The sequence below is a fragment of the Dermacentor silvarum genome, chromosome 3, assembly GCF_013339745.2.
Source record: "Dermacentor silvarum isolate Dsil-2018 chromosome 3, BIME_Dsil_1.4, whole genome shotgun sequence".
In the NCBI taxonomy this organism is placed as follows: Eukaryota; Metazoa; Arthropoda; class Arachnida; order Ixodida; family Ixodidae; genus Dermacentor; species Dermacentor silvarum.
This window is the reverse complement of record NC_051156.1, coordinates 204,566,123-204,592,287: the sequence shown is the minus strand read 5'-3', so window position 1 is coordinate 204,592,287 and position 26,165 is coordinate 204,566,123. Positions and strand designations below refer to the sequence as shown.

At 46.0% G+C, this 26,165-nt stretch overlaps 1 protein-coding gene across 1 annotated transcript in view; it reads right to left on the bottom strand.

Moving 5' to 3' along the window:
- The window catches only part of LOC119446523 (dorsal-ventral patterning protein Sog-like), a 319,224-nt gene that overhangs the window by 7,744 nt on the left and 285,315 nt on the right, over positions 1-26,165 (bottom strand). Inside the window, 16 exon segments of the mRNA XM_037710970.2 lie at positions 633-732; positions 1,383-1,417; positions 1,420-1,479; positions 2,195-2,293; positions 3,284-3,392; positions 4,410-4,570; positions 6,983-7,076; positions 8,128-8,352; positions 10,316-10,444; positions 11,006-11,226; positions 11,943-12,087; positions 17,152-17,271; positions 17,694-17,779; positions 19,571-19,715; positions 20,262-20,362; positions 21,008-21,142. Coding sequence (XP_037566898.1) covers positions 633-732; positions 1,383-1,417; positions 1,420-1,479; positions 2,195-2,293; positions 3,284-3,392; positions 4,410-4,570; positions 6,983-7,076; positions 8,128-8,352; positions 10,316-10,444; positions 11,006-11,226; positions 11,943-12,087; positions 17,152-17,271; positions 17,694-17,779; positions 19,571-19,715; positions 20,262-20,362; positions 21,008-21,142 — 1,965 coding nt within the window.

Sequence of the window (26,165 nt, the reverse complement as noted above, 5' to 3'; positions counted from 1 at the left end):
GAGCAAACATTTTCATTGGCGGAAAACAATTCGGTCCCTTTCGTCAACTCCAGATGTTCACGAAAGGAGCCAAATTCTTTTCCCTTGAGATACAACAGTTTGCTGCAGTCGACGCAGTTCATCGGCTCAGGGTGGCGCGTCTGCCGACATTTGACGCACAAACGCATGAGGGACTTCGCAGCTGCAGCCCATCTCGAGCAACACTGCTGCCAGTGTGACAGTGTGCTCGCGTGACAGAATAATCCAGCAGACTACACGAATCCACGCCTCCAAGTGTTACAGCACCTGCGCAGGTTTGTGTCAATGCGCTGCCGCGCAGGCTGCACTTGCACTTCACGGAGAATAGACCTGCGTTCGCGTGTTCACCCTATCTCGGTTCATCGCTTTAAATATTCCTTAAATATATAGTATAGATGACGGTTAATAAAACATTAGTGCGATGTTTACATTGGCTTATTAGAAAATTTCGAGCTGCAAGCACGTGTTCCCTGTGAGGTGCTGCACAGCTGACGCGATTGTGCGTGAGATCCCAAATAAGTACAGCGTTCACCCAGACGTTATTTGAGTATTGTCGCATATAATTTCCACAGGCGCTGACTTATAATAAGAACAATAACTGCAGTAATGGTTACCGTTATCAGCACAGCGCGGACAGCACTCGTCTTCTTTCTGAAACTTTATTGGGCATGAGAGCTTGGCACACCGTTGTCTTCTGCACCGAGATTTGCCATCCTGTTAAAGAAAAGCATGCTCTGATGCAAGATACCCTAGAGTGTGACGTTAACACAGTGAGCTAAATGTTGTCAGTTCGTGCATTGATATGACCAACAAAAAAAAAAAGCAGACTCAATGCAGGAGAACTATGGAGCACAGCAGTCTCGACTGACAGGAGCAGTAACTACAACTGAGCTATTCATGGCATAAGTGCTAAAACAACACGTATAGCTTTAATAACATGCACATTTGCATATTTACTAATAGGCTGGTCGGGACTGCAACCACTTTCATGAAATTATTACGGTGTTATTACTGTTAAATTACATTAGAAACCACATAATGGACGAAATAAAATGCACTACAGGAAACAAGATTTCTTGGTTCTCCTGGAAAAGAAAAGCTGCACGGTTTACCGAAACTAATCTCGCTTTCATGCTTCATTTTACAACTAAAGTTTATCAGCAAAATTCTCACTGTGATATTCGACAGTTTACCGAGTATTTCATGGATGAGACAGTGTATGCATAGACTATAGCGTTCCTCAAAAAAAAAAAAAATATTCACAGCCACTGGGCTTATGTGGTGCTCTGCACTTCCTTTTCTTTCAAACGATGTCATAGGTTTATGAAAGAAGGGCTGAGGACATACAAGAACAGAAAGCTTACCTTGCAGTGGCATCTAATGCACTTCATTTCACCAAAGGCTGTACAGTTGGATGCCATTCCTCTCCATTGTGAAATACTTGTAGCTGAAACTGACATCCTGTTCGAAAAAAAAAAAAGAAAGCTGAATCAAGTCTGGGAAAAGGCGATGCTTAAGGGAACCACTTTAAATGAGCGTTGATGTTACTTTAATGTTCAAATTGTGCAGCACATTCAAAACATTAGCAACAAAACGCGCTTATTGATTTAGCATAAACTTCCGCTGCATAAGTACACTTGTGCTTTTACAGTGTTGTTGCTTTTCCAAGTGTTAAAAATTCTACAAATGAACTTGACGCGTGCTACCTACTATTTACGTACAAGCGTTTGAGTATTTTTGTGTATACATGTGGGCAGCTAGCTATAGTTCTGCATTTTTTAGCAATGGTGTACACAAATCTTTGTCAAAGATTCAAATCTTTGACAAAGATTTGAAAACTTGAAAACTTGAAAACTTTTCAGGATGCATAGGAGGCCAAAATCACACTGTTTACTGGCCCTTTGTAACAAGCTTACGATATCCACAGAACAAGTTGGCAGTCTTTTCATGATAAATCTACACCTGTGTCCAGCAGAAATCAATATTTCTTTATAATAGAAAGTTTAAGCCATCACACAGTCATTGTAACAGGCATCCCCAAAAGCTGATTCTCCTGAAAAATTAACCTGATACACATTCCCACCACTCTGCGCGAGTACGGTCATATTCATCGCCCGTGCATATTACAGGAGCTTCGACAGCTAGTGCTTTCGTGAAAAGAGCTGTTGGCAATTACCTCCACTTGAGAGAATGTCCTTTGGTGTCTTTTTTGATCCTTGATCATGGAGTTGCACTGGAACACTTGTATCTTGAGATTTCACAGGAATCACATCTGCTTAAAAGAAAAAACACACCGATATACGAGTAATGATGACCAAGTTTGGATAATTCACAAACGATCCGTATGCAGAAACACAAACAAGTAGCCACAGCAATTTTACCAAAATATAGTAATGATTTACTGTGCCGTGATCGCCGTATATACCTGCGTAGGATATGAGGTGTCAATGCTGCTTAGCTATTAAGCTCTTTTCCAGCTCATGGTGGTTGCAAAAAAAAACAGTTATTGTTTCAGCTGTATACCTGACTACTTGCATATGCAGGAAATGAATTCCATACTTTTTCCTATTTTGCGGTGCTAGAAAATGTTTGTAATGCTTTTGTACGTTGCTAGATTTATTAATTGTGGTCTTTATATTTGCTAGGTGATGCATTTGTGATGTTTTGCGATATTGGATCGAAATTTTGTTGACAGACTTAAACAAACGTTAGAAGGTCTAACTCGAGATAAATCAATAAAATATTGTTCTAAAGCACAAGTGCACCAACGTTGCCAAGAAAAGCGAGAAGAGCTTCTATAAATTGGAAGGTGATGTAAAAACGGGACAGGGAGAGTGATGCCACCACCTAGGAGATGCAGAATAGCCTGAGACTAACATGAATTGTAGTGGCAAATACTTCTGAAGAGCACTGAACAATTCAACTAGAAATAAAATAAATCAATGGTAGTACGCGCACTCTGATCTCGCCAGCACCGGGCAACAATCTTGCACTAAGTGTGCTTGCTCTTCATTTGCAATTTTGTCTGCGAATAAGGCATCTCTTTAAACATAACAAATGCTGGGAAATTCACAGCAATGCAGTGTATTAGGTCAGCTATGTCATGATGATGATTATGGTTATTATTAGAAGTAATAAAAATATAGCAAGCACTATTAATAAGTAATTTTGTTCGATGTCAAACATGAGATCACCGTAAATGTTATAGAGAACACCTTCAAAGTTTGCTCCAGAGAGACAATTTGTTAATGTAATCGACACTTACTAGGACATTTCTTGCAGCACGATAAGGCATTCTCTCTGTAGGCATCCTTTTCGGAACAGCTCAATGGTGGACATGTGATGCGTCGACACTCCACGGTTAGCGTCGTTGGCTGCACGTCAATGCAGGAATGAGAAAAAAAAAACAAATTGATACCTGAATGTACACTTTCCGCAATGCAAAGTGAAGACATATATAACTAAAAAAGAAATGTCTCAGAAACTTCCTTCAACTGAAAATTCAGTCATGTTACCTCCACCTTGGGAACTGTAACACTGGATGCCAGAATTCTTTTTTTTTATTGCGATAACAATTATATGGACAATCCAAAGCGGATTTCTGCCGTCGCCGTCGCCGTGAGGTTCCGTATGACGTCAACGCGATGAAATCGTCGCCGCGCTCCGGACACTCTGTGTGCCGAGTGAAAGGGCGCGAGGGACGCGCGCTTTCACAGGGAGCGAACGCACGTTAGAGAGCAAACGCGCGTTCTGCGCCGTGCTCCATGAAGGGCTGCAGAATTAAGCGTTTCTTTCCTCCTTTACAATCACCATATATATAGAGCAAACGCGACTTTTTCCGTCGCGCGAAAGGCCGTTGGGGGGGGTGGGGGGGGGGGAGGAGGGAGTGAGGGGAGGCGACGTTTAGCTCCGGCACCAAATGCGTATCTATATAAAAACGTTGCGAGGCGAGAAGGTGGGTAAGATTTCCGACGCAGCTCGACGAGTGTCCCATTCTGATCTTGTCGAAAACCTCCGAACCGCCCCCAGAGCAACCGGGAACAGTCACCAACGCCGCACGCATTTTGTGCGAACGCGGGCAAAACGCCGATGGCGTCGACAACAGTTCTGCGCGTTGCTGGTGCTGCTGCATGTCCAAGTTTATACAGTTGATCAAACTACTATCCTTACTCCGTATAGCTCTCTACTAATTTGCTATCGCAATTGATGCTTCGCCTTTTGGGTTAAACTGCGACATTTTTTTTTCAACTTTTCTCAAAGAGAACTTGAAGAAAGACTCAAGCAAACATTCTAGTTAAGTCCAAACCAGCACTACATGGATTAACTCGGGAACAACGAAGCAAATGCTGCAACTCGTGCAACAAGACGAAACCAGGTCACCGCCACATTACCTGACAGGTGCAAACGGCGCACCGGCTGAAGCCGAAGGGCGGGATGTACGGGTGCCACTTGGAGCCGGCCAGGTGGAACTTCTTGTCACCCTCGAGGAAGCAGCCGTGCGGAGAGTGGGCCTCGCCAGGCGCGAAAGTCGCGTTCAGACCACCCGACTCGTCTGCGCAGTGATGGAAGACGAGCCAACAATGCATACTCTCTGCTGACACAGATGATACGGCTACAACGACAGTCGCAGACAGAAACAGTTTACTGAGTGCATTTACATTTTAGGCTGCCATGCTTTAGATGGAGCCGTCCGGTATTTTGAGCGCTTACTTTGCAAATTACCCGTTAACTTGTGATACCTAAGGCATCGCCGTGACACGAGCTATCGGGACGAGCGTACTGCAAACTGGCTTCGATGCATGTGCTTTTCGTCTGAGCCTCGTTATTCGAATACAAGTAAAAGTCGGATATGTTAGCATTTGGCTAATACTTTACGGATTTGAATGACTTTCGTTGGCTTAAAAATGCCTAGGCTCCACTTGTTATCATCTGAGAGAGATCTAATGCGATATCATTTGAGTTATTCTAGAATTCGATAGCGAATAACCGGAGAATGCCAAAGCGAATGCTGAAACTCATGCAGGAAGAAGAAATTCTTTTACCGGATGCCTCCGAACATTTGTATTGAATGGAACCATTCGGGCTGCTCCGGGGCCTGCATTCATCTCATTTTCTCTCAGCTTCTTTGTTAGCATGACGATGAGCGTTGCTTTCTTTCGCCGTTACATTTTGTAAAGGACTCATTTTCGACTGCCCGAGCGACTTCCAAGCGAGCGGCGCCTTGCTCCGGCCCACGTCTACTCCCTGCTAACCGTTAATCCCCTCCCTAAGAATATGCACCCTGAACACCACCCGTCCCGTAGAGCAGCGCGAGCCTCCGCGCTCTGGCGTCAGTACGAACGGCAACCCGCCGTGGCTTACGTGGAAGCCGCCCCGGACCGCCACTACCCAGTCCATGCCCTAGCGGTCACTGACAACTCTTTCCGACCCACTCTTACTGCCTCAGTATACATTTCGACCTCTGTCGAGGCCAAAGAGGCAGCTATTGCCCTTGCCATCACGCAAACCTCCGCGGAATACATTTTCAGTGATTCCAAGCCTGCAGTCTACAACTACCCGGTTGGACGGGTGGCATCCCCGGCCTCCGGTATCTTGCGTTCCGACACCGTTCCCTCTCGCTCAATCCAAATCATCTGGGTGCCCGCTCACGCGGCCCATCCTGGCAACGATGCGGCCAATTCCATCGCTCGCGATTCGACTGACCGAGCAAGCCCGGCCCCGCCGGGAATGGATACGCGCGACGCGCTCCTCACGTACCACGATATCACCTTGCACTACCGCCTATCTCATCTCATCTTCCCCCCACCGCACAAACCCCTTTCCCAGCACCACCAACACTTGTGGCGCCACCTTCAGGCCCACACCTTTCTTAGTCCTGCATGTCTTGCCCTCTTCCACCCCGGGACGTACTCGCCGGCCTGCCGCTTATGTCTTATGTGACAGCTCCCGCGCCGATTACGATCATGTCTTATTCTCCTGCCCGGCGCACTTGTCCCCTGCCTCTTGGCACCTAACCAGTCCGCAGCAGTGGGAGGCTGCTTTGTCCAGCACCGAGCCGGATCTCCAACTCCGGCTGGTGACTGGGCAGAGGACGTCGCGACTAGGCACGGCCTGGACTCCACAACCGGCAGCCTGAAGGCCGCCCACAACGCTGATTTTTAATTTTCTTTACTTCGGGCCTTCTCAATAAAAGTTTTCCACCACCACCACCTTGCTCCGGAGTTTCGACAGCTGTACGCTTCACATCTGCTTCGGACCTTTCCACGCCACCTTTCCGCCGCAGCAGTGGCCGCCTCCTCATTCACGTGACCGCCTCTTTGCGAGGGTGGTTAATTCGGCGATGCCACCGGCGCAACCCAGCCAGCGAGGACGATAATGCCGCGCTGTCACGTGTCGCCAGCGTAACTGCCTGTGTCCAACTCGTAATTCCCGGCGTCGTGCTCCTCCTCACTTCCCCTTGCAAGACCTTCATTCTCTTTCCCTACACGTGTCTGGCCCTCTCCCCCAGCTGTTTTCTATGATAACCCACAACGCCGGGAGTCTTCAATTATTCGCATGATGCTATCGCACCGAAGTTAAATATTCTACCAGCTGTCTGAAGGCTTGTTAGAAAAAGAAAATTGAAAGCAAATAAAATTATGCAAGTTCCAAATCGGCTATAAAGACTAATGTCCTAAATTGCGCAAGTTGCATCAATTGAGCCTTCTAAAGCGAACAGAATTAGTATATTGTAGGGCGCGGTCAAACATACGACTAATATGCGAATTCAATTTCTGGGAATCGTGGAACCGCAGTCACTCTTTTACGAAAAGTGTAAACTAATGCTTTCGGCCGCTTTAGATGATTCATTGCGCGCCCTTCAATTATACCCATTTAGTTGTTCAAGTGAACAGACAGTCATTTAAAACACTTTCATGAGGTTAAGTTATCCCTATAGTTAACGTTTTGCTAACAGCATAGTCACCTTGGCACGTTGGGCAGCATTCCCCTGGGAGCGTCACTGCATTGGGGCATTGCACGGCAGGGCACACGACGGGGTCACATACCAGACGGCCTCTCTGCAAAAACAGAAAGCAGAGCAGTATTTCTTATTGGGCTACGCGAGACGAGTTTCATGTCCCCGCGTGTGCCGTATAGACAAACTTCTCGACAGGAGACCAAGCCTCGGAAAATCAGGCACCCGGAGGGTTGAAGTTTCAACAAAACGTGAGAAATAAGCCGCAATGGCCGAAAAAGGTAAAATAGAAACGAGAAAAATAATGCATATGGAAAAAGGATCCATAGGAATAATACCTTACCGTAAGTCTATCACAGCCGGTCGTAATCTTTGCAGAATCGGAGACCATGATACTCTGCCACATTCAGGCGCGACAAGAACACAGGAAAGGGAATTAAAAAAAAAAACACGTTGCGCTGTTGTTTTTTTTTCTATGCACCTTCAAATGTGCCTGCGTCTTCAGCACTGCTCCCGCCTGAATATGAAAAAGTAACTAGCCGATGCTCTCACGTTAATATCGAGCGCAGATACTGAAAGAATATTCCGTCACTTTCATGGGTGGCACTGAAAGACATACCCGATGTTAAAAGGACAGTTCTACTGCTTGTGCACTAAGCGCTTTCAGTTATTCCTCCCTAGAATTTGTACTTTGGCTAGTAGAACATTGTAACAAGCTACTAAGAGGAAACTCCTAAGCGTCAATCAAGGACAACGCCTGCTGGTCTGGCAACAATGGCAGGGCGAAGACACCAACGGCGGCTTCGTCCCCACGAGGACCACGGGAACATGAATATGACAGGACGACGACTGTGATGCCATTATCAAACGCGTGTGGCAGGCCTGCGATCACTTTTCTGGGTCTGGGGTCACATAAAATTTTCCTTACTATCAACTTCTATCGTAGAAACATGACGGTGATGCTCGCGAGAGATTCGAGGAAAGCTGGATAAAGTCCTTTTGGGAGTTATCGACCTAAGTAATCGCCCGCGTAGTGACTTGATTTCGTACAGAAAGATCTACTACTTTTCCCGTGAATGCTTGCTGAAATATGTCCATAGTACAAATTAAATGAGCGCAAGTTATTATGCAAGGTTGGGTGGTGGAGCACGTACCTGGCAGGAGCACATGACACATGCCTCATGTCGCGCCGTCCACTGGGCCCCGTCGTCGAACACCTCGCCGTCGTAGTAGCATTTGTGGTTGGACTCGATGCGGTAGATCTCATTGTTTTCCACTCCTCCCGCGTCGCTCGAGTAGCCGGCCACGGCCGTGTTTCCGGACCCGCCGCTGACTCCGCTCTTGGCGAGCTCGGGAAGGCAGTTGTCGGGAATCCGAATCTAATTGGAGAGCAAATGCCATTTGGACATAGATAGTTGTCGCTCTGTTCGCTCTCAATCCGTTGGGTGTAGTAAGCTAGCACAGCTATCTCACAGCAGAACACATGGCGACTTCTGAATAAAGGCGCTCTTTCGTGACCTTTGACAGCCACCTTGACAACATCAGTGTGCAAAGCAACACACACACACACACACACACACACACACACACACACACACACACACACACACACACACACACACACACACACACACACACACACACACACACACACACACACGCACGCACGCACGCACACACACACACACACACACACACACACACACACACACACACACACACACACACACACACACACACACACACACACGCACGCACGCACGCACGCACGCACGCACGCACACACACACACACACACACACACACACACACCACACACACACACACACACACACACACACACACACACACACACACACACACACACACACACACACACACACACACACGCTGAGATCCCGAAAGCGCACCTCTGCTATCTCACAAGTCGAAGGCCTCCTAGATCAAACTTTCCCTCATGAAGAGTCAGCTTGCAGCAAAGCCAGCTTTACTTGCGAGCACTGCTCGATGGGCGTAAGTTCATAGTTCAGGGTGCCAAGTAAGAAAAGTTACAGAGACATTTAAGTCTCCCTACGTGCATTCAATGTGAAAGCATTCTGGGCGTGTCGGCTATCTCGACGTCCATAGTATTTCGACGTCAATGTCATGTGACATTATCACGTGACGTCATCACTTGGTCATGTGACCTTGCAACTTAAGGTTCTTTCTTGGTGACTATGTCACATGACATAATCACGTGGTCATGTGCTCAAATTGGGCAAAGTAAATTTTTTTGAGGGTGGGCCACCCAAATTTTAGGGGTAAGCCAAGTCATGCGTGGAAGTGGGCCAGGTTGGTTTTTAACGTGGGGCCAACTCAATTTTTAAATTGGGTAAAGTTAATTCTGGGGATCGGCCAAGTCAATTTTGGTAGTGGGTGGGCGGGATAACTTTATTGTAAGGTCCTGCGGGCTACGGGGCGCAAGGCCCCATAGAGCGGGCTACTCCCACGTTGGACCGGGAGTTTTGGGCCAGGTCAGTTTTGAACGTAGGTCAACTCAAATTTTGAATTGGGCAAAATAAATTTTTTGGGTGTCAGCCAGGTCGGTTTTCATTGACATTGAAGCGTGACGTCATCACTTGGTCACGTGGGTTTTGGCACCTTCAGATCTTAACGCCAGACACCGGATTTTGCGCTTCACGAGGCATATAATGCTTTCGCTAGAGTGGAGTGGGTCCAGCGGACGCCTTGGCAAGCGCCGAGGGTGAAGCAAAAAACGCGGAAAATGTGGCGGCGCTGCCATCGCCTTATTCTGAATCTCCAGCCAATAAACGTTGGCTCCGGCTGTTTCAGCAGCGCTCATTGGCTGACGCGAGCTCACGGGCTGAGTAGCTGTCGTCTGCTCGACGCATCGTCGTTGTTGCGTCGTTTGCATTCTTTCCGCCGCTCTTTTTCCATTTTATTTACAATAGATCGGTAGGGAATAATCTCAGTGTTACCACCACCGAGTATCCGCTCGTAAAAGCTCCATGCAGCTGCGGTAGGGTCTCCGACGCGACAAGCGTTCGGCGAGCGTGCAGGGCCGCTCATTCGGGAGAAAGCGACGGTGGCGCCACCAACTTCTCAATAAAAAAAGCCTCTGCGGGGAGCCTGCGTTGGACCCACTCCCCCAATCGAGTACACTCTACTTTCGCATTAAAAAGAAATGAGAGGTAATAAATTTTGCTCAAGAAGTTTCTTTGCGGGCATCTACACCTTTCACACTAAGCATTGCCTTCGAAGGTCTAGCCCGGACAGCCTTCTAATGCCGGCCCAAAAAAACACGGCTCGGTAGTGCTACCAGTATTTTCCTCTTGCACTCACGTCTCTGATGTGTCCCCTGAGCTCGACTTGCTTGGACTTTCCAGACTTCGATGTGACCAGTAAGTACGAAGATCCACCGCTGAGGCGGTGCAGAGTCGCCGCGCTAGGTTCATCCAGAGTATCTTCCAACTGGGCATTGATAAAACAAAGAACATCCACAGTATGCATGTCATAGCAGCTCACAGGCAGGCTAACAGAGGTGACGTCAACGCACGAATTCGGTTAACGCCCGCGACGCAAGAACTTAGCACAGCTGCGAAGGTCCCTACACCGTAATTAGGCACATAGCAGCTCGACATCCAAATTCTTCATCGCAGATAGTGTTCCCACATACGCATATTGCAAACAAACGTTTTTATCCGCCTTTACTTTTTCAGAGTGTTTTCATAATATATGCACTCGCAAGTCAGCGGCATCTTCATTAAATGTTGGAAATAACTGTTGGGCAAGCTTAAGTGTTAAACTCGGGACATACAGATCATGTAACACTTCAGCTTGAGCGTGCATAGTACATTCTGCAAGGTCGACTTCCGCAAAGTACACTTTTACCAGGAAATTAGCTTTTCATTTCGGTGTCCAACCACTGACACTTCCTCGCCACTTACTTACACGCGTAGTCTCAGTCCACAGAGATTAGAATGTCAAAGTGTTGGAATGACGCAGTGCTTCTGCGCTGACGTGGTCATTCACCTCATCTCCGGTGATTCTCTGGAGAACCCTCTGGACGCTGCGTGCGCTAGGCATCACGTTGAAGGCAGGCGTGATCTCGAGAAGTTCCAGTAGGTGACGCTCGCTGGGCTCCAGCCCCGAGACGAAGACCGAATAGTGAAGCCGGCACGACTTGTCCACCGAGAGCCATGCCTGTCCCGCCGCCGAACTGTTGCCCTCGGACATGAGCAGCACAGGAGCCTCTGCTTGAAGGGACAGCAGCGCGAAGGAGTGCAAGCTTGAAGTGAAATGGAAACTTTACCAAGTTGGGTAATTTACTTGTTGTGAATGCCCCAAAACTCCACGGACAAGTGGTTTTACATAAACGATGTGTAAGATCAGGTAAGTACAATAACGATTCATTGGCGGTCCTGAAGTGTGTAGGATTGCTGTGACATAATGTGTTTCAGTACGTGGCCGTTTGTGCCAAAACGCAGAAAAGGCGCTGTTTGTTTTTTTTTTTCAGGAGCTCGAGGATTACAGTTCATTGTAGTTAACGGCATGGGAATGTGTGAAGTCTGCTTTAAAACGAAAGTTCCCACATTAAAGGTAAGTGTCTGCACAGGACCACAAAGTACAAGGATAAGAAATCCATACTGCCCGAAGACTTGGATAGATGCTTCTTCAAATGGCTGCGAAGGTTAACCAGTTGTACAAGTAAAGTACCTTTCGGAAATTGCGAAAGGCCATTCCGTGTTTACACGGTGAAGTAGCCTTGGAAGTATTGTGTTCATGAATTAATTGAGTTAGAGTGCCGATATAGCCAGTCTGCAACAGTAAAGGATTTAACCAAGGACATCTGTGAGCGAGCTACATTACAAAGAGAATGTTCGAAAGAAATCCGCACGATAGTATGCGGTACCGAACAGTAGCGTGTGTTTATGTACCAAAGATGTGGAGTGGTTACAAAGACTCTCACCACTGAGAAAGGCATCCGAGTAGAGACGCTGCTTAACTCGTCCTCGCAGTTCGCTTTGACCTTCGGAGAGCACCTTGAAGGTCAAGTCGTCGGTCAGCAGCATCTCCAGCACCTGGCTAGTGCCGCGGGTGAATGTGCCGTTCGTCTGTTGAGGAAGAACGCAAAGCACACTGACAGTTGGAGAGCAGGAACGACCGCGGCACGCCATGGGGCTCGCTGTGCTCGAAACCGCGGTGGTCGTTAGGCGCGAGAATAGCGCGCGCGCCATATACAATTAGAAGAAAGGAAGGAAGATAACCACAACTGGGAAGATAAAATAAGGCGATCGGTTCTCCAGGTAACGTTGGTAGCTATGAATATTATAGGGATTAACAACTTTGCGAAAGAGGTGCACGCGTGTTGCCGGTGTTAGAGAGAGAAAGATAGAGCAAAAGAAAAATAAATACATGCTCCATTATAGTGCAAGCCTATCTTTTCTTTTTTAGCGGTCATGTGCGTCGCCACTCTCTCATGTCCTTGATTTAGCCATCAATAAACTTGTACCTCAATTGCATTATAAGTAATATCACTGATATCATGACTTGGTTCAAAGAAATGAACACCGAGACTGTTTCTCCAGTCGTACGGAGGATGCGAGAAAGGCTGTTTATAGGGTGACAGTAGGAGGCTATCGTCAAAGGCACAGTAGGACATGATGTCAATCTCCGACCGGGCCCGGTATCAAAGAACTCGCCATTTACATCATTTTTAATGAATGCGTGTGCTATGCGTGATGATCGTTGAGAAAACCTTGAGAAACTAGGATACCGGCCGTTCTGTCGAACTATGGACACAGGTAAACTGCTTTTGCAATTCCATGTAATAAGAGGCAGGGCCCCGTCAGGCGTTCATTTCACCTTTAGCACCCGCCGCCATTTCACCTTTAGCTTCCGCCCCTTCTTAGACCTCTTCTAGGAAAGGCGTAAAGGCAAACATATACGTATATCTAAAAATAAAAATAAAATATCCCGACGTATGGCTGGAAACTTGTCGGCGAAAGGTTTGTTGTATAACGATTTAATGATGATAAAAAAAAGCAATGCACATCAACGAAGAGCTCTATAACGCTCTCTCGAGCCGGCGCTGCGCAACAGATGAACATATGGTGCAAGTGGGATACTGCGGCATTTGCACGTACGATTTCGCCACTAAACATCGTGTTCGTTCCGCCCCAACCGCGCTTACAAAACAAACAAGAAAAAAAAACCTATCAAAAGCCTTCGCCACTAGGCACTAAAACACCATTACGAAACGCGCACCTCTGTTTCCCACGTCGTAACAAGTGAGGCAAACAGACCGTGTCGCCAGTCTGCGCCAAAGTAGCGACAGGAGCGACATCTTTTGTGCGGAGTTCTCAGTTCTTTCTCGTTTTTCATGAGCTCGTCGTTTGCGATAGCCCGCGGGGGACCCATCAGCGTCGACCAGCCGGCTACGATGTTTCCCTTACCGCTTTTTGTGCAAGTTTGCTTTTGCAGCGTTCATTATTTATCCGCCGATAATATCACCAAAGCATCGCTAGAACTTTGTTAGCGCTTTTGGCTGCGTCATGGAGTGTAACGTGGGTTTGCGCGCTCTATTCCGTCACATTCCCTCCCCCCCCCCCGCCCCCTTGACGAGCCACATGGTTGGGCAACTTCCCGTATAGTTCTGGTAACGCACGTCGGTGTTACGTCACTATCTATCTCACTGATGTTCGCATGAATTACAACTGTATGCTCAATGCGACAGCATTATGGTGGGACTCGCCGGCCTTCGTGGTTAGCCTGTAGCAACATAAAGCGCGCCGATCCCATAGGTATTGTTATCAAATGGCCTGCGTGCGTCGATCTCGATACCAGTGCGTGATATAAGTTCCTGCAGGGGTTTTAACACGGTTCGGTAACGCGCTAAACGCTGATACCTGTGCACCACACGTGTCCTTAATGCTGTTTGTAGTTTGGGCCTATGCAAGAGACACTAAAAAAAGAAAAACGAAAAGAAGAGGAAAAAAAAAAAAAAGACGGGGAAGAAAAACACGATGGTCAGCCGATTTTGATGTCACTATCGCATTGCCGTCCTTCTCCTGTGTTTATCATTTTTTTAAATTTTAATAAAGTTTCGCGCACTGCAAACGAGGAAACGGTTCCAAAAACAACGAAATTAATTATAAGGGAGCATACAAAGCGGCAAAAGATTTAGGAAAATAATTCCCAGATTCAAATACACGTAGACAATACAAATGCTTTCTTGGGAGAAAATATGAACCTAGAGGTTAAACCACTGAACAAATTTCGGTGAAATTTGCCGCGTTTAAGCGAAAACGATGTGTTAGGCCTCCGGGTTGATCCGCAATTTTGATTTTTAGCACCTAATGTTTGACAATGATTCGTAAAGAAACGAAAAGCCTCTTTAAATATATATATATATATATATATATATATATATATATATATAGGAGACACAATCTCTCCAATGCTATTCACTGCATGCTTAGAAGTAGTATTCAAACTCTTCGACTGGGAAGGCTTAGGAGTGAAGATCACCGGTGAATATCTCAGCAACCGTCGGTTTGCAGATTACATTGTCCTATTCAGCTACAATGGGGACGAATTACAACAAATGATGGAGGACCTTAACCGAGAAAATGCAACAGTGGGGTTGAAGATTATTATGCAGATTATATATATATATATATATATATATATATATATATATAGGGTTTTTAGGTGTCCTAAACTATAATGCCGTTTGCAGACCTGTGATGTACATTTAAGGGAAAATTTTAAATGTTCTGATTTTGGCTGGTTTTGTAAAACGTTGTTGAAAGCCAAGTTGAAACCACCCCCTGCCCTTTCCCTTACTTCCGCTCTCCACCAAAAGCAATAACAAAGAAAGAGAAAAAGAAGTAAATAAAAGACCATCTCTCGGCAGCCAATATATTTGAACTTGCTTTTCGAACTGCAAGAAAGAGCTAGACCAATAAAATCCGATTTTGTAAGAATCTTGGCGACACGTTCTCATGTTTTTATTAATTTGTTTATTTACTATAACTTTCTCTCTTTTTCTTTCTTTTTTTTTCCAGCCGTACCACTGCTACTACTCTATTAAGATAGGAAGAAGAGTCCCTCGGTGATTCGAACGCGTACCTTGGCCGATCTGCTCCTCCTGCGTACGTGCCCTTTCGCGTGCGCGACGACAACGAAAAAAAAAAACAACAACAACAACAACAACAACAACAACAACAACAACAACAACAACAACAACAACAACGCGGATGGGGCGCAAGAGTTGCCTCGTTGAATCAGACCTCTCTCGCGAGTATGCCGTTGCAGGAATGCCTGGTGCACGGTGGATCAAAACGAGATCCGTAACAAGCAAGCCCCCAAGGATTCTCGGTAAGGCGTTCTCTGTTTTTTTCTTTTTTTTTTCTTTTGTATCTTGTTTTCTCTTTTGTTTGGCTGACGAACGTACCCTCACAATCAGCAACATCCCACGAAAGTGAGAGCATTCGTTTCCTTTGAAAAGAAAGAAAAAAGAAAGAAAGAATAGCGACCTCACAAATTCAGGATAATAATCTTGCGGAGAGATAGAGAGGCAAGAATATCATCCCATCTACACACACACACACACACACACACACACACACACACACACACACACACACACACACACACACACACACACACACACACACACACACACACACACACACACACACACACAAAAGACGTGCACTCATTTTCAAGAACATGATGTCACGAAAGGGCACGGATTAAGGAATATATTTTTTTTCTCACTAGTACTTCATTTCGTGGCAGCTTTCAATAATGTGCGAGCAGTACTATACAAAGCGCGAGCTTGAAACGTTCCTGGCGCCTTGCACTTACTCTGTAGTATCCACTGAAATAATAATTCCAGCGTCTACAGGCCAAAGCCTTGTCGTAAGAATAGATGACGTATGATATGCGCCTATAGTAGAGATAGCTGAAAATAATATAAGTTATAAGTATTTTAATAAGAACACCCTTTTTGTTTGTCTTGATGGCTTTTTTTTAGTTAATTTTTTACAGCAATTTGGAGAGCAGTGGAAACGTCGAATTTTGTATATGAAAAAGAAGTCACGTGGCGACAAGGAGAGGCGGGTCAGTGGTGGTGGCCTCGTTTCACGTTCGATATCCTATCGAACTTTTTTTCTTCCTAAAGAGGCTCAAAACATTTGTGGCGCAACAATAATCAGATACGGAGCTCGTACCAACGGCCAATGGCAAGGCAGCGACGGAATGCCTTCTCGTTATCAATCGTTATTTCGACGAGAAAAAAGAACAGAAAGGAAAAAAAGGCAAAAATTTATAGACGAACAAAAAGTAAACAACGCGCAAAAAATATATATATATAAACCATAACAACGCATATATCAGTGCGCTTACGAGTGTTGGCCCTCAAACTCAGTAGCCTGCCATGAATTCTTGGTTGCGGCATTTGGTGTTCTACGGTGCCGACGTCACAGTCTGCTGTCCATTAAGCAAGACGACATTAGTGGCTACCGTGTCTAAAACTTCCCAGGCGAGAGCGGTCTGCTCTAGTGTCAGATTAATGGCTCTAGCCGTGCATGCAAAATTTTGTGCGCCTGTCATTGTTCACATTGTTTAGCGAGGATGTCCGGAATCAGCGAGACTGCAATATTGGCAAGAACGAATACACTGTAGGCGAAAGTGCAGGAGAAGTGCACGCTTCTTTGCGGGTATACGGTCCATGCTTTTCTAGAAGCGTTGACATCAAAATGCGTAACATGAGCTGAGAGAGAGAGAGAGAGAGTTGTCTATTGGATTCTGTAAATGTAGGCCTGGCGGTACACCTAGCATGCTATATAGTCCAGGTGCAAGTGGTGACAAATGAAGTGACAAGCGCGGTGCGCGTCACAGACGCACAATATACGCAAATCACACCAGAACAGGCGATATGCAATCCAAGTATAGTAGTTCATCAAGACCCCTATCTCTCAAGAAGATTCAAAGAGTTTTCGTTGCGCTGGGGACACAGGCAGTGCCAGTTCATGGGCCTAGAACGTGTCGCAGCTCAAGGAATGACAGTCTATTATGCATATTATATTCAGCGCGGGCATCTACTTTCTTATTTCTAATGTGCATGGGCTGCACAAGCAGGTTAACGTGCATTGAGATGAGTCACTCACCCAGTGGTAGGCGAAAGGCGGGTTGTACGAGGCAGCCATGGTGCGAACCTCATTGTCGGCCGGGCTGTCCGTCTCCAGGACTACCACCATGGGCGCGCTGTTCATACCGGAAGCGTACGCCTGCGTTCATCACCATCGTCATAATCATCATTGCGTGTTGCCTTCCATAAAGCGGCTCAAAACGAAAGCGGGGAGGAAGCGATTGCTATAGCAATAGGAAAGACTAGTGCATGGCTGTCATGTGCTCAGAGTAATGAAGCATTTGACGATAGTAAGTAGCATCGCAAAAAAAGAAACAGAAGAAACAGAAGAAAGTACCCCCACGAAAGGTATAGGGGGTCAAACGGAAGCACTTTTCTAGTCTGCTGCCCTATGTGGAAGAAGGAATGAAAACAGCATTTTGATAGAATAGCTTCTGAGCCTAAACAACTTTATCGTTCCTGTTTAGTGCTCCTCTAGCTCATCCTAATATACGCGCATGACCCATCTATAAGAAAAAAAGAACAAAAAAAAAAAACGCATAGACCAAGAAAAAAGCTGACCTGGTAAGATATTGATCCATCCTGGTTAACGTTGAGCACTGCGAAGCCGGAGTTGGACGTTTCCGCCGTCAGCACAGCTTGAAAGACTAGGGAAAAGAGAGAGAGGGATGAATATTTGATCGTCTTTGAGCGTATTGGTTGCCCTGTCACAGCGTACGCTGCACCTGCCGAAAGCGCACACGTCTTCTATTCTACTTTCAGACCGACCGAACTTCCATCAGACAACGCTGCTTCAACTGAACACACGAGTGCACAGTCTCCATACTTCGCATACAACGCTGTTAGAAGCTAAGTGACATCTTGCTGCTGTGAACTTTTGAAGCCGAAAAGCTAGCGCCTTGCATCTAGGGCGCGAAAATGTGAACAGTCAACTTCATTATGAGGAACGTTTAACTCGAGGCTAGCTCCAATGTCCCTACTTAAATACATGTAAAATGCAGAAAATGCTTTAACAACAACCGCTTGAACGATTTGGATGAAATTTCTTCAATTTGTGTGATAAACTTAATATCTATTGAGTGCAGAAAGTCAAATTTTGATTTCCCTGAAATTGGTAAGTTCAAGGAAAAAAAAAAACTGAAGCTCCGAGGTTATAAACCTGAAACATTGGCCCAAAAATAGATATCGCAGTTCTGTATACGGCATCTGTTAAAGCATCTAAAGCAGGCAAACTTGATATTGAATTTAGGTGAAGTTTCTACGACGTTTATGAGGGTGTTGCGAAAATCGTGTTCACAAATTAATCGTATATTTCAGAGTGGTTCACGATACATGAATATTGACCGCTTTTCATTTACTAGTAAGTGCAGTTTACTGTGATATCGTTTATTTCTTCCTTTTCTTTTTATTTTATTTTTTATTGCTGATTTGCAGACTTGTAACACGTTCACGGCTTAAATCAAATATTAGCTTCCTACAGTCACAATTCTAAATTTTCTTTTATACAAAAGAAAACTCATGAAGTTCGGTGCGGTCATTATCGAGAAAAACAATTTCTCTGTTCCCATGTACTTGGATATGGGAGCCCGCGCTAAAGGTTCCTCTTCGCAAACATCCTGACAATTTCATTTAAGCTGCAAATTCGTACATCACATTTGTCCTATTTAGATGCTTAACAGATACAGGACCACGATATCTGTTCTTTGTGCAGAGTTACAGATGTGTAACCTTCGTGCCTTAATTTCTTTTTTTAGAACACAGATTTCCTGGAATTGTAAAAAAAAAGACTTCAGGCCCTAATCAATGCTCTGCTTCCTAGAGTCATCAGAATTTAACTTTTTGCTTCATATGCAACAAATCTCATTCAAATTGGCCCAGTGGTTGTCTATGAATAGCATTTCTGCGTTTCCCATGCAGTTGACTATGTAAATCGTAGTTGGCGCCGAGCTAATGCTTTCTCTTAAGTTATTACATACACAAGTCTTACTTTTCGTTTCTTTACCATTTAAGTGATGGTCCAAACCATTTAAAGCTTAGACAAAGTGATGGCAGGTGCCAGGGTGCCCCAAATAATTTCCAATAATACTTGTTTAAAGCGGTAGTTTCCGTTCAGAGGCCATATTCACAAAGCTTTTTGTTCACGTTTTTTTTTTCGTTTTTTTTTTTGACACTGGTTGGCCCCCTACGCCAATCATGTGTCCAACAACAGGTTTAGCTAGAACCTTCTTTTAGGAACAATTCTAACGCAAGAGGTTTTTGTAAATACGGGCCCATGTATACCCATGCAATATTTTTAAGAAATATTGCCATCGCACTATGACCTGTAAATATTGCTAAGCCAATTACGGGTCGCTTCCCAGGCAGAGAGTTAGCACGAGCTGCTGCGTGCAGTGTTCCAAGTCCTCGAAGAAATCGGCACTAAATCGACGACACTCAACTGTTGCAGGTCGGTCTGACGATAACGGGGCCTTCGATGTGGCGCCTGCCGTCGGGTGACGTCAGGCGCATGCTCAGTTTGCCGGCCACCATCAACGGCTGCTGCTCCGGAGGCAGGGTCAGTTTCACACTGGCCGTGTTCAGAGACTGCGAAGTCCGAGAAAGGTTCTGTGAGCGGCAGTGCTGGGAGGCTGCCAGAAAGCTGCATTAACGCAGTATCTTTCCGGGCTGTAGTCGCTGCACATCGCCTGGTTTCCCCAGCAAAGCGTCACACAGGGACCACAGAAAGCTTCCGATAGCAATGTCCCTTAGATACGACGGCGGACTTCACTTTTCTGGTTTCTAAATTTTCTTGTATTCTCCATATTCTCTTGTTCAAATCAACAAATTTTAGTTGTTAATTCGGCGGCGCTGGACTTTCCTTTCTGTTATCTCTGCTTGTTACGCAGGCGAAGTCAGAAAAACATCGAAACATTGAACCGGAATGAAATGACAACTCCATCAAGGGCAAAGATTAGCCCTTGATGGTACGTATTGATTATATCCAGATGTTAACCTGCATACATTACACACTGACCACATTGGTTATATCTTTACAAAGTTAACTCAACCGAAAGCATGAAGTTCCAGCGACCACTGAACGATCAACACTGTAAGGCTATGCGCGTCCTGCAAACAAGGACTCATACTCACAACGTGAATTTTTGGGAGCGTTATTTCAGAGCTGGCGACCACGGCTGACTCGCTGTTCTTGCCAGCTAGGAGACTCAGCTTGACCACCACGTCTCTAGCGTCTGAAAGAAGAGAGAGACAGAGGGTGAGCATACAGATCATGACAGGCAGAAACATTATGTTGCAAGCGGTACGACCCGGAATTTTCATCTCTCACTCTCCCCACGTCCCCGTCCCATCTCTCACGCTCCCCTTTCTTTTCTTCTTCTAGTTCTCCTTTCTCCTAATTTCCCTAATTATAGTTACTATGCCCCAGTCGCTAGGGGTCTGTGCCGGCGTAGAAGGAACGGTCGTGAGTCATGGCCACGTAACATCTACTGAAGGTAGACGAAAGAAATAATGCTGACAAATATATTTTATCAGCATTACACGCGATGTCAGGGCCTTTACCATTTTCTGAGTGCAAACAAAATGTTTCACATATTACAAACATGTTCTCTATACTGTGAACGTGTACGGACCGGTCAACTATTTCTCTGGTTACATAGACGACGCTCCACGCGTTAGGAAAAGCGTGAGGTTCAGTGACTACTACGAAGGAGAAATCACAGGGACAAAGTGGTTCTCGTTCCCCTTCCTGGTTCTAGTCGTCAAAAATAATTGATAAACCGTAGCTTAGAGTTTGGCTATCTCAATATTTCGGAACAAGTTCGCAATGTTATCGGAACCTTTACGTTCTCGTCTCATTACGACGCCAGCATGCTTACCTGTCGGGGCGAATATTCCGTTGAACATCACCGTGACGTGGATGTCTGTCCTGGACGGCGAAATGGCGGCAACGCCTCCCCCTCCGAGCGTCTCCTTCACCGCTGGATCGGGAACCATGAGCGAGCTGAACACCTCTGCGTGAATCAGTGAGAGGCAGAAATAGTGAGGAAAACAGCCGTTCAACCAAACCGCGAGCTACTATGTTCTACGAGTTATGCGAGTCATGTCAGACAACCAGGCATGATAACCCTAAGAAGGGCTCCTTCATTCTGCAATAGCAATTGCCCTCCTCACGACACCGACCAAATGAAGAGAGAGAGAGAGAGTAAATAAACTTTCATTACAAGGATGACTGAGTGGTCTAAGCAGGGGCGAGGGGGTCTGTGGGGAGGGAGATCATGAACACAATAACTAAAGAGACAAACAAAACAAGAACGTGATTACAACGTGCCGGTCAAGCCACCCTGCGCACGAACTCCACAGCGGGTTTACAGTTAGCAAGGCATCGACACGGACGGATGGAGTAATGCGTGTCTCGAGTAAGGTATAGTGCCACGTCCACAGTGCGTCAGTCTGACTATAGCAAGACCAGGACTGTCCCACAGTAGGTGCCTGACCGTCAGGCGGGAGCCTGATGAGCCAACCTCGCAGAACGGGCTGACTTGCAAGAAGGTGCCGAATGGAATCGTCCCAGAAGTACTTGTATCACGAGCCAAATTCCTTTCTTCGAAACACGCAGTGAACTCTCGTTACCGACTCGCTGACACAAGGACTAGTTGTTACTGCAGTTCACGTAATTTGCGAAACGCCGTATGGCACTTTAACCACAGTCTACACTATTACCACCCAACAAATAAAACGAAGGAAAAGCCGGAATACTAAAAAAAAGCTACGTCTTCTAATGCTATGCCTTATTGCGCTTCGTCAGTGGTTAGAGCGACGCTCCACCTACATTTGGCCAGGGTCGGCCGGTCATGAGAGCAGGATAAGAAGAAAGGAATTTAGCCTTTTGAAACAAGTCCGTAAATTAAAACAATTTATGTCGTATTTTTCTTGCGGGTGACGTTGCAGCTACAACACACTATGATTAGTAGTAATTGGCTTCTTTATCCTAAAACAAGAAAAACTAAGGGAACGCACACACACACATGCACCTACATACACCCTGTCATACATACATCGATCGGTTTTAAGACAAGAATACACGACTGCAAATGCTTCATCGCAAAATTATGAAGTATGGAAAAAGAAAAATAAAGCACGAAAGTTCGGACACCAGGCTGAACGCACAATGAGCTTCCTGCAAGTGCTGCACACTGCCAGGCCAATAGAGACAAAAAGAAAGAATAAAAGAAAACACGAAACCTAGCGCAACCAGACTTGGCCGATGACGACGAAGCCGAAGAAGAGAGAAAAGACACGGGGCAAACCTCGCGCGCTCATCACGCGCATGCAGATCTACGCGGCGCAATTGGAATGTGAGTATGCCATTCGCGGGGAATATTTCGACCTCATCTGGGATGGGAGGGAGTTCTGCGCTCCCCCCGGGCATTAAGAAAGTCTTGCTGGGCATTTCCGGAATGGCGCATAAAAAATATGCCGGACCCGAAGACCTAAGACCACCAAAGAGGCCAGGACCGGGGCTTTAGTCCCGTGGGAAGTAATAAATGCTATTTCCTCGTCCTTCGTCTTCCATAAAAAGAGTGAATTTGAAATGGCAAGGCGAAGGAAATATTGCGGGGCGAATAAAACAGAAGAAGAAAGGGAAAATGGCTGGGTTATATCCGATTGGCTCACTAAATCTGTGCAACGTTGCTGAAGGTTCAGACAAGTAAAAGAACAGGAAGTGCGAGCGAGCTAGGAGACTGAAGATGTATGCTCCGAGGCTTCTGGCTCCTAAGTTATATATCGCTGTGCGTTGATGTTGAGAAAGAGCTCGCGCGCCCTTTTTAAAACTGATTGTTCGATTTATATTCTTGGATTTGGATGCAATCGCAGCAACTGCAGAACGTGCAATGCGCTAAATCCGGCTGTTTTCTTTTCGTTCAAATGACGGTCCACACACGTTTGCTAAAGCTGCATTATTGTCGCAATGCGCTCATATCAACACATGTTATCAGCTTTTAACCATTTAACAATTTATTGTTCGTAAGGAGAACACGACAAAACACCTGGCAACGTTTCCAGTTACATGGCTATAAAAATTTAAAAAACAAATTCGTGCGTTTTACTTGCCAAACCCATGATTATGATTATGAGGCACACCGTAGTGAGGGACTCCGCATTACTTTTGACCACGTGGGGTTCTTTGGCGTGCACCCAATGCATGGTACACGGGCGTTTTTGCATTTCACCCCCATCGAAATGCGGCTGCCGCGGCCGGGATACAGCCCTATATGTGAATCAATATATCAGCGAGCACGGATTTCGAATGACGTGAGATGAAAAAAAAAAAAAAAAAAGAACGAGTAGCCCCTCCCCTGTCGAGGAAATGGGGCTAAGTAAAGGTTGTCGTGTGTTTATTCGGTGTTAGTCCGAACGAACTGCACTAACGAGTACCACGTTGTGCTCGAACCACAACCGGTCACACGCACTGCCGCTGGCTCCGAATTTCCGGTTGAGAAACTCGCGTTGAAACCTGGCCGCCGCACCGGGGAAGTTGGCGCTAGCGTTGCCGACGAGCGCACCACCGTTGTCGGGTTCCTGGAAGGCTAGACGACGCTGAAGTTTGGCCTCAACATTGCGCTCCCGCAAGTCGGGGTCGGCGGCTCTTTGCTAACGTTTCGCCTGGAATTCGGAAGCCCTGACGCTAGAATTGGCAGGTCGACGACGAGCCCTTTCCCGAGCGCGTTCATTCTGGATGTATTTCCATGAAATTGCTTAAAAATTAAACCTGTTCGTTACGTAAGACAATGAATAGCCGATACCCTCTTAAGCAATGGCTCATAGCCCCGTAAACGCGGCCTCGCCATTACGACGACAGAAGAGAAGTGAAATTCTAGGCTGGAATGATTAGTGGCAACGCAGCCAGCTGTGGAAGCAGACGACGACGAACGCGGGAGCAGTGGTACGAGTGCGTGTCGCGTGCCTGTGCAACTCTGAGAGCAGCTGGTTTTGTAGCGTTACGTCGCCGGCGCATGCTAGCGTATACAAGCTACGCTTGAAAAACAGCTTGTTCCTCAAGGCAGGAGGTAAGCGAATGCAAAAAGTGAATCGCAACAGGAGCGAATGCACGTTAGCATGATGAAGGAAGAACGACCAGAAATTTGCGGAACGCGAAATCCGGTGTTAGAGCGTCGAGTGTGAAAGGTTCGTGGAACAGAACTTAAGAAGAAGGATAACGGTGTATGCAGTGAAAAAGAAGGCTCCTTTGCGAGAATGGAAGGGCGTCTAGCCTTCGTAGAAAATAAAAAAGAAAAAGAAAAGCAAAGATGAGGGGGGGGGGGGGGCAGAATGCAAAGTAGTGAAATGCGGACAACAGCTAGCACAGAAATGAAAGTGATTGCAGTGCATACACGCAGTAGCAGATAAAAGGAATAGAAAAAGAGGTATTCGAACAGACCAAATAGAACAATGCGACGTATAAGAACGCAGAAAGAGCTGAAAGCAAAGAAGAAGGGCGAATGAGAACCCAAAGACGCGAGCTGGAAAGTGAGCATGACTACATCGGCGAAAAGAAAAAGGGATAAAGACAGGTGAGTTTCCGGTGAACTGCACTGCAAGACGACCAACGTACACGAACCAAAATGATAAATGCGCCAAGAGGCAGAGACAACAAGGCAGGGAAGAAGAGCTCTTCAAATGAAGGGAGGAAGGCAGAAAGAGAGAAAAAGAGAGAAGAAAGACAAATAAGAAGTACAAGAGAAGCAGCAATGAAAAACAAGAAAGACAGGCGAGTAACTTGGCGCAAGACGGTAAGAGGAAGCACGCTTTCGGAAATAAACGAGGCTGTTTGAGCGGCGGCGGCGGCGGATGCCGGATCTTGACAAACAATTCGGGAGCGCCACCCCGAAGGAACCGGGCGCTTCTTCCGCCCTGAAATATCGGCCAATACCGAGCTGCTGGCACGGCCGAGGCGACGGGGCAAACACGAATTTGTATTCGTCGCTATGCGGTGCTGGGCAACGCCTCTCCGATGTGCGCTTGTGCATGGATGTGGGAGGAATACAAAAGGAATAATGGCGCCTTCTTCGCGAGCTTATTTCCCCCTATTTGCAGCGTGCGGCAGTTGGCTTCTAAATCGACGACAGCTCCGAGCAGGGGAAAGCGGCTGTGAAAATGCGATACGGACGGGGCTATTGCGCAGTATAACGGCCAGCTCAGTCGTATATTCGGCATGCTGCGTGCGTTTCGCCATGCGTCGCATGTATGCAATGATGACCCTCTATTATGGTATACGTCCTGTCCATCTAGTACAGTAAGGACCTCAATTTGAGCACTGGCATTGCGCGGAAATGCATATACACGCCTTCGTGTAGAAACTGCGCTAAGCCCAGAAGTTCACGGCGCATCTATACAAGTTAACAAAAATTTAGAGCCCTGGCATAAATTATTTATTTATTTATTTATTTATTTATTTATTTATTTATTTATTTATTTATTTATTTATTTATTTATTTATTTCTCCTCAGGGCCGAAGCATTACAGAGGGGATGAGTGGGTAGACATAGCCTCCTATATTTATATATAGGAGGCTATGGGGTAGAGAACAAACATAGTGCACCATAATATGACAAGGCATGGTAACACCTAATTATACAATGCTAGCTAAGACAGATTTAAATCGGGTGTTATCATTAATGGAAACAATGTCGGAAGGAAGGCGATTCCAATCTTGTGAAGTTCGAGGTAAAAAAGAGTAAAGAAAGGTTTTAGTATGACATGGCTCGATACCAAACTTAAAGCGATGGTCAACACGGTCAGATATATAATGTGGCTGAAGAATGAATTCGTCACGGAGGGTCGGGTGATAAAAGCCGATGAAAAAATTTTAAGCGAAAATTTTTTCGGCGGGATGCTAGAGACGGAAGAGATATATTAGATTTCATAGAAGTTAAACTGGCAGTGCGGTTATAACAGGTAGAGATGAAGCGAGTGGAGCGATTCTGTACCATTTCAAGCGACGCAACCAAATTGTAAGTGCTTGGATCCCAGACT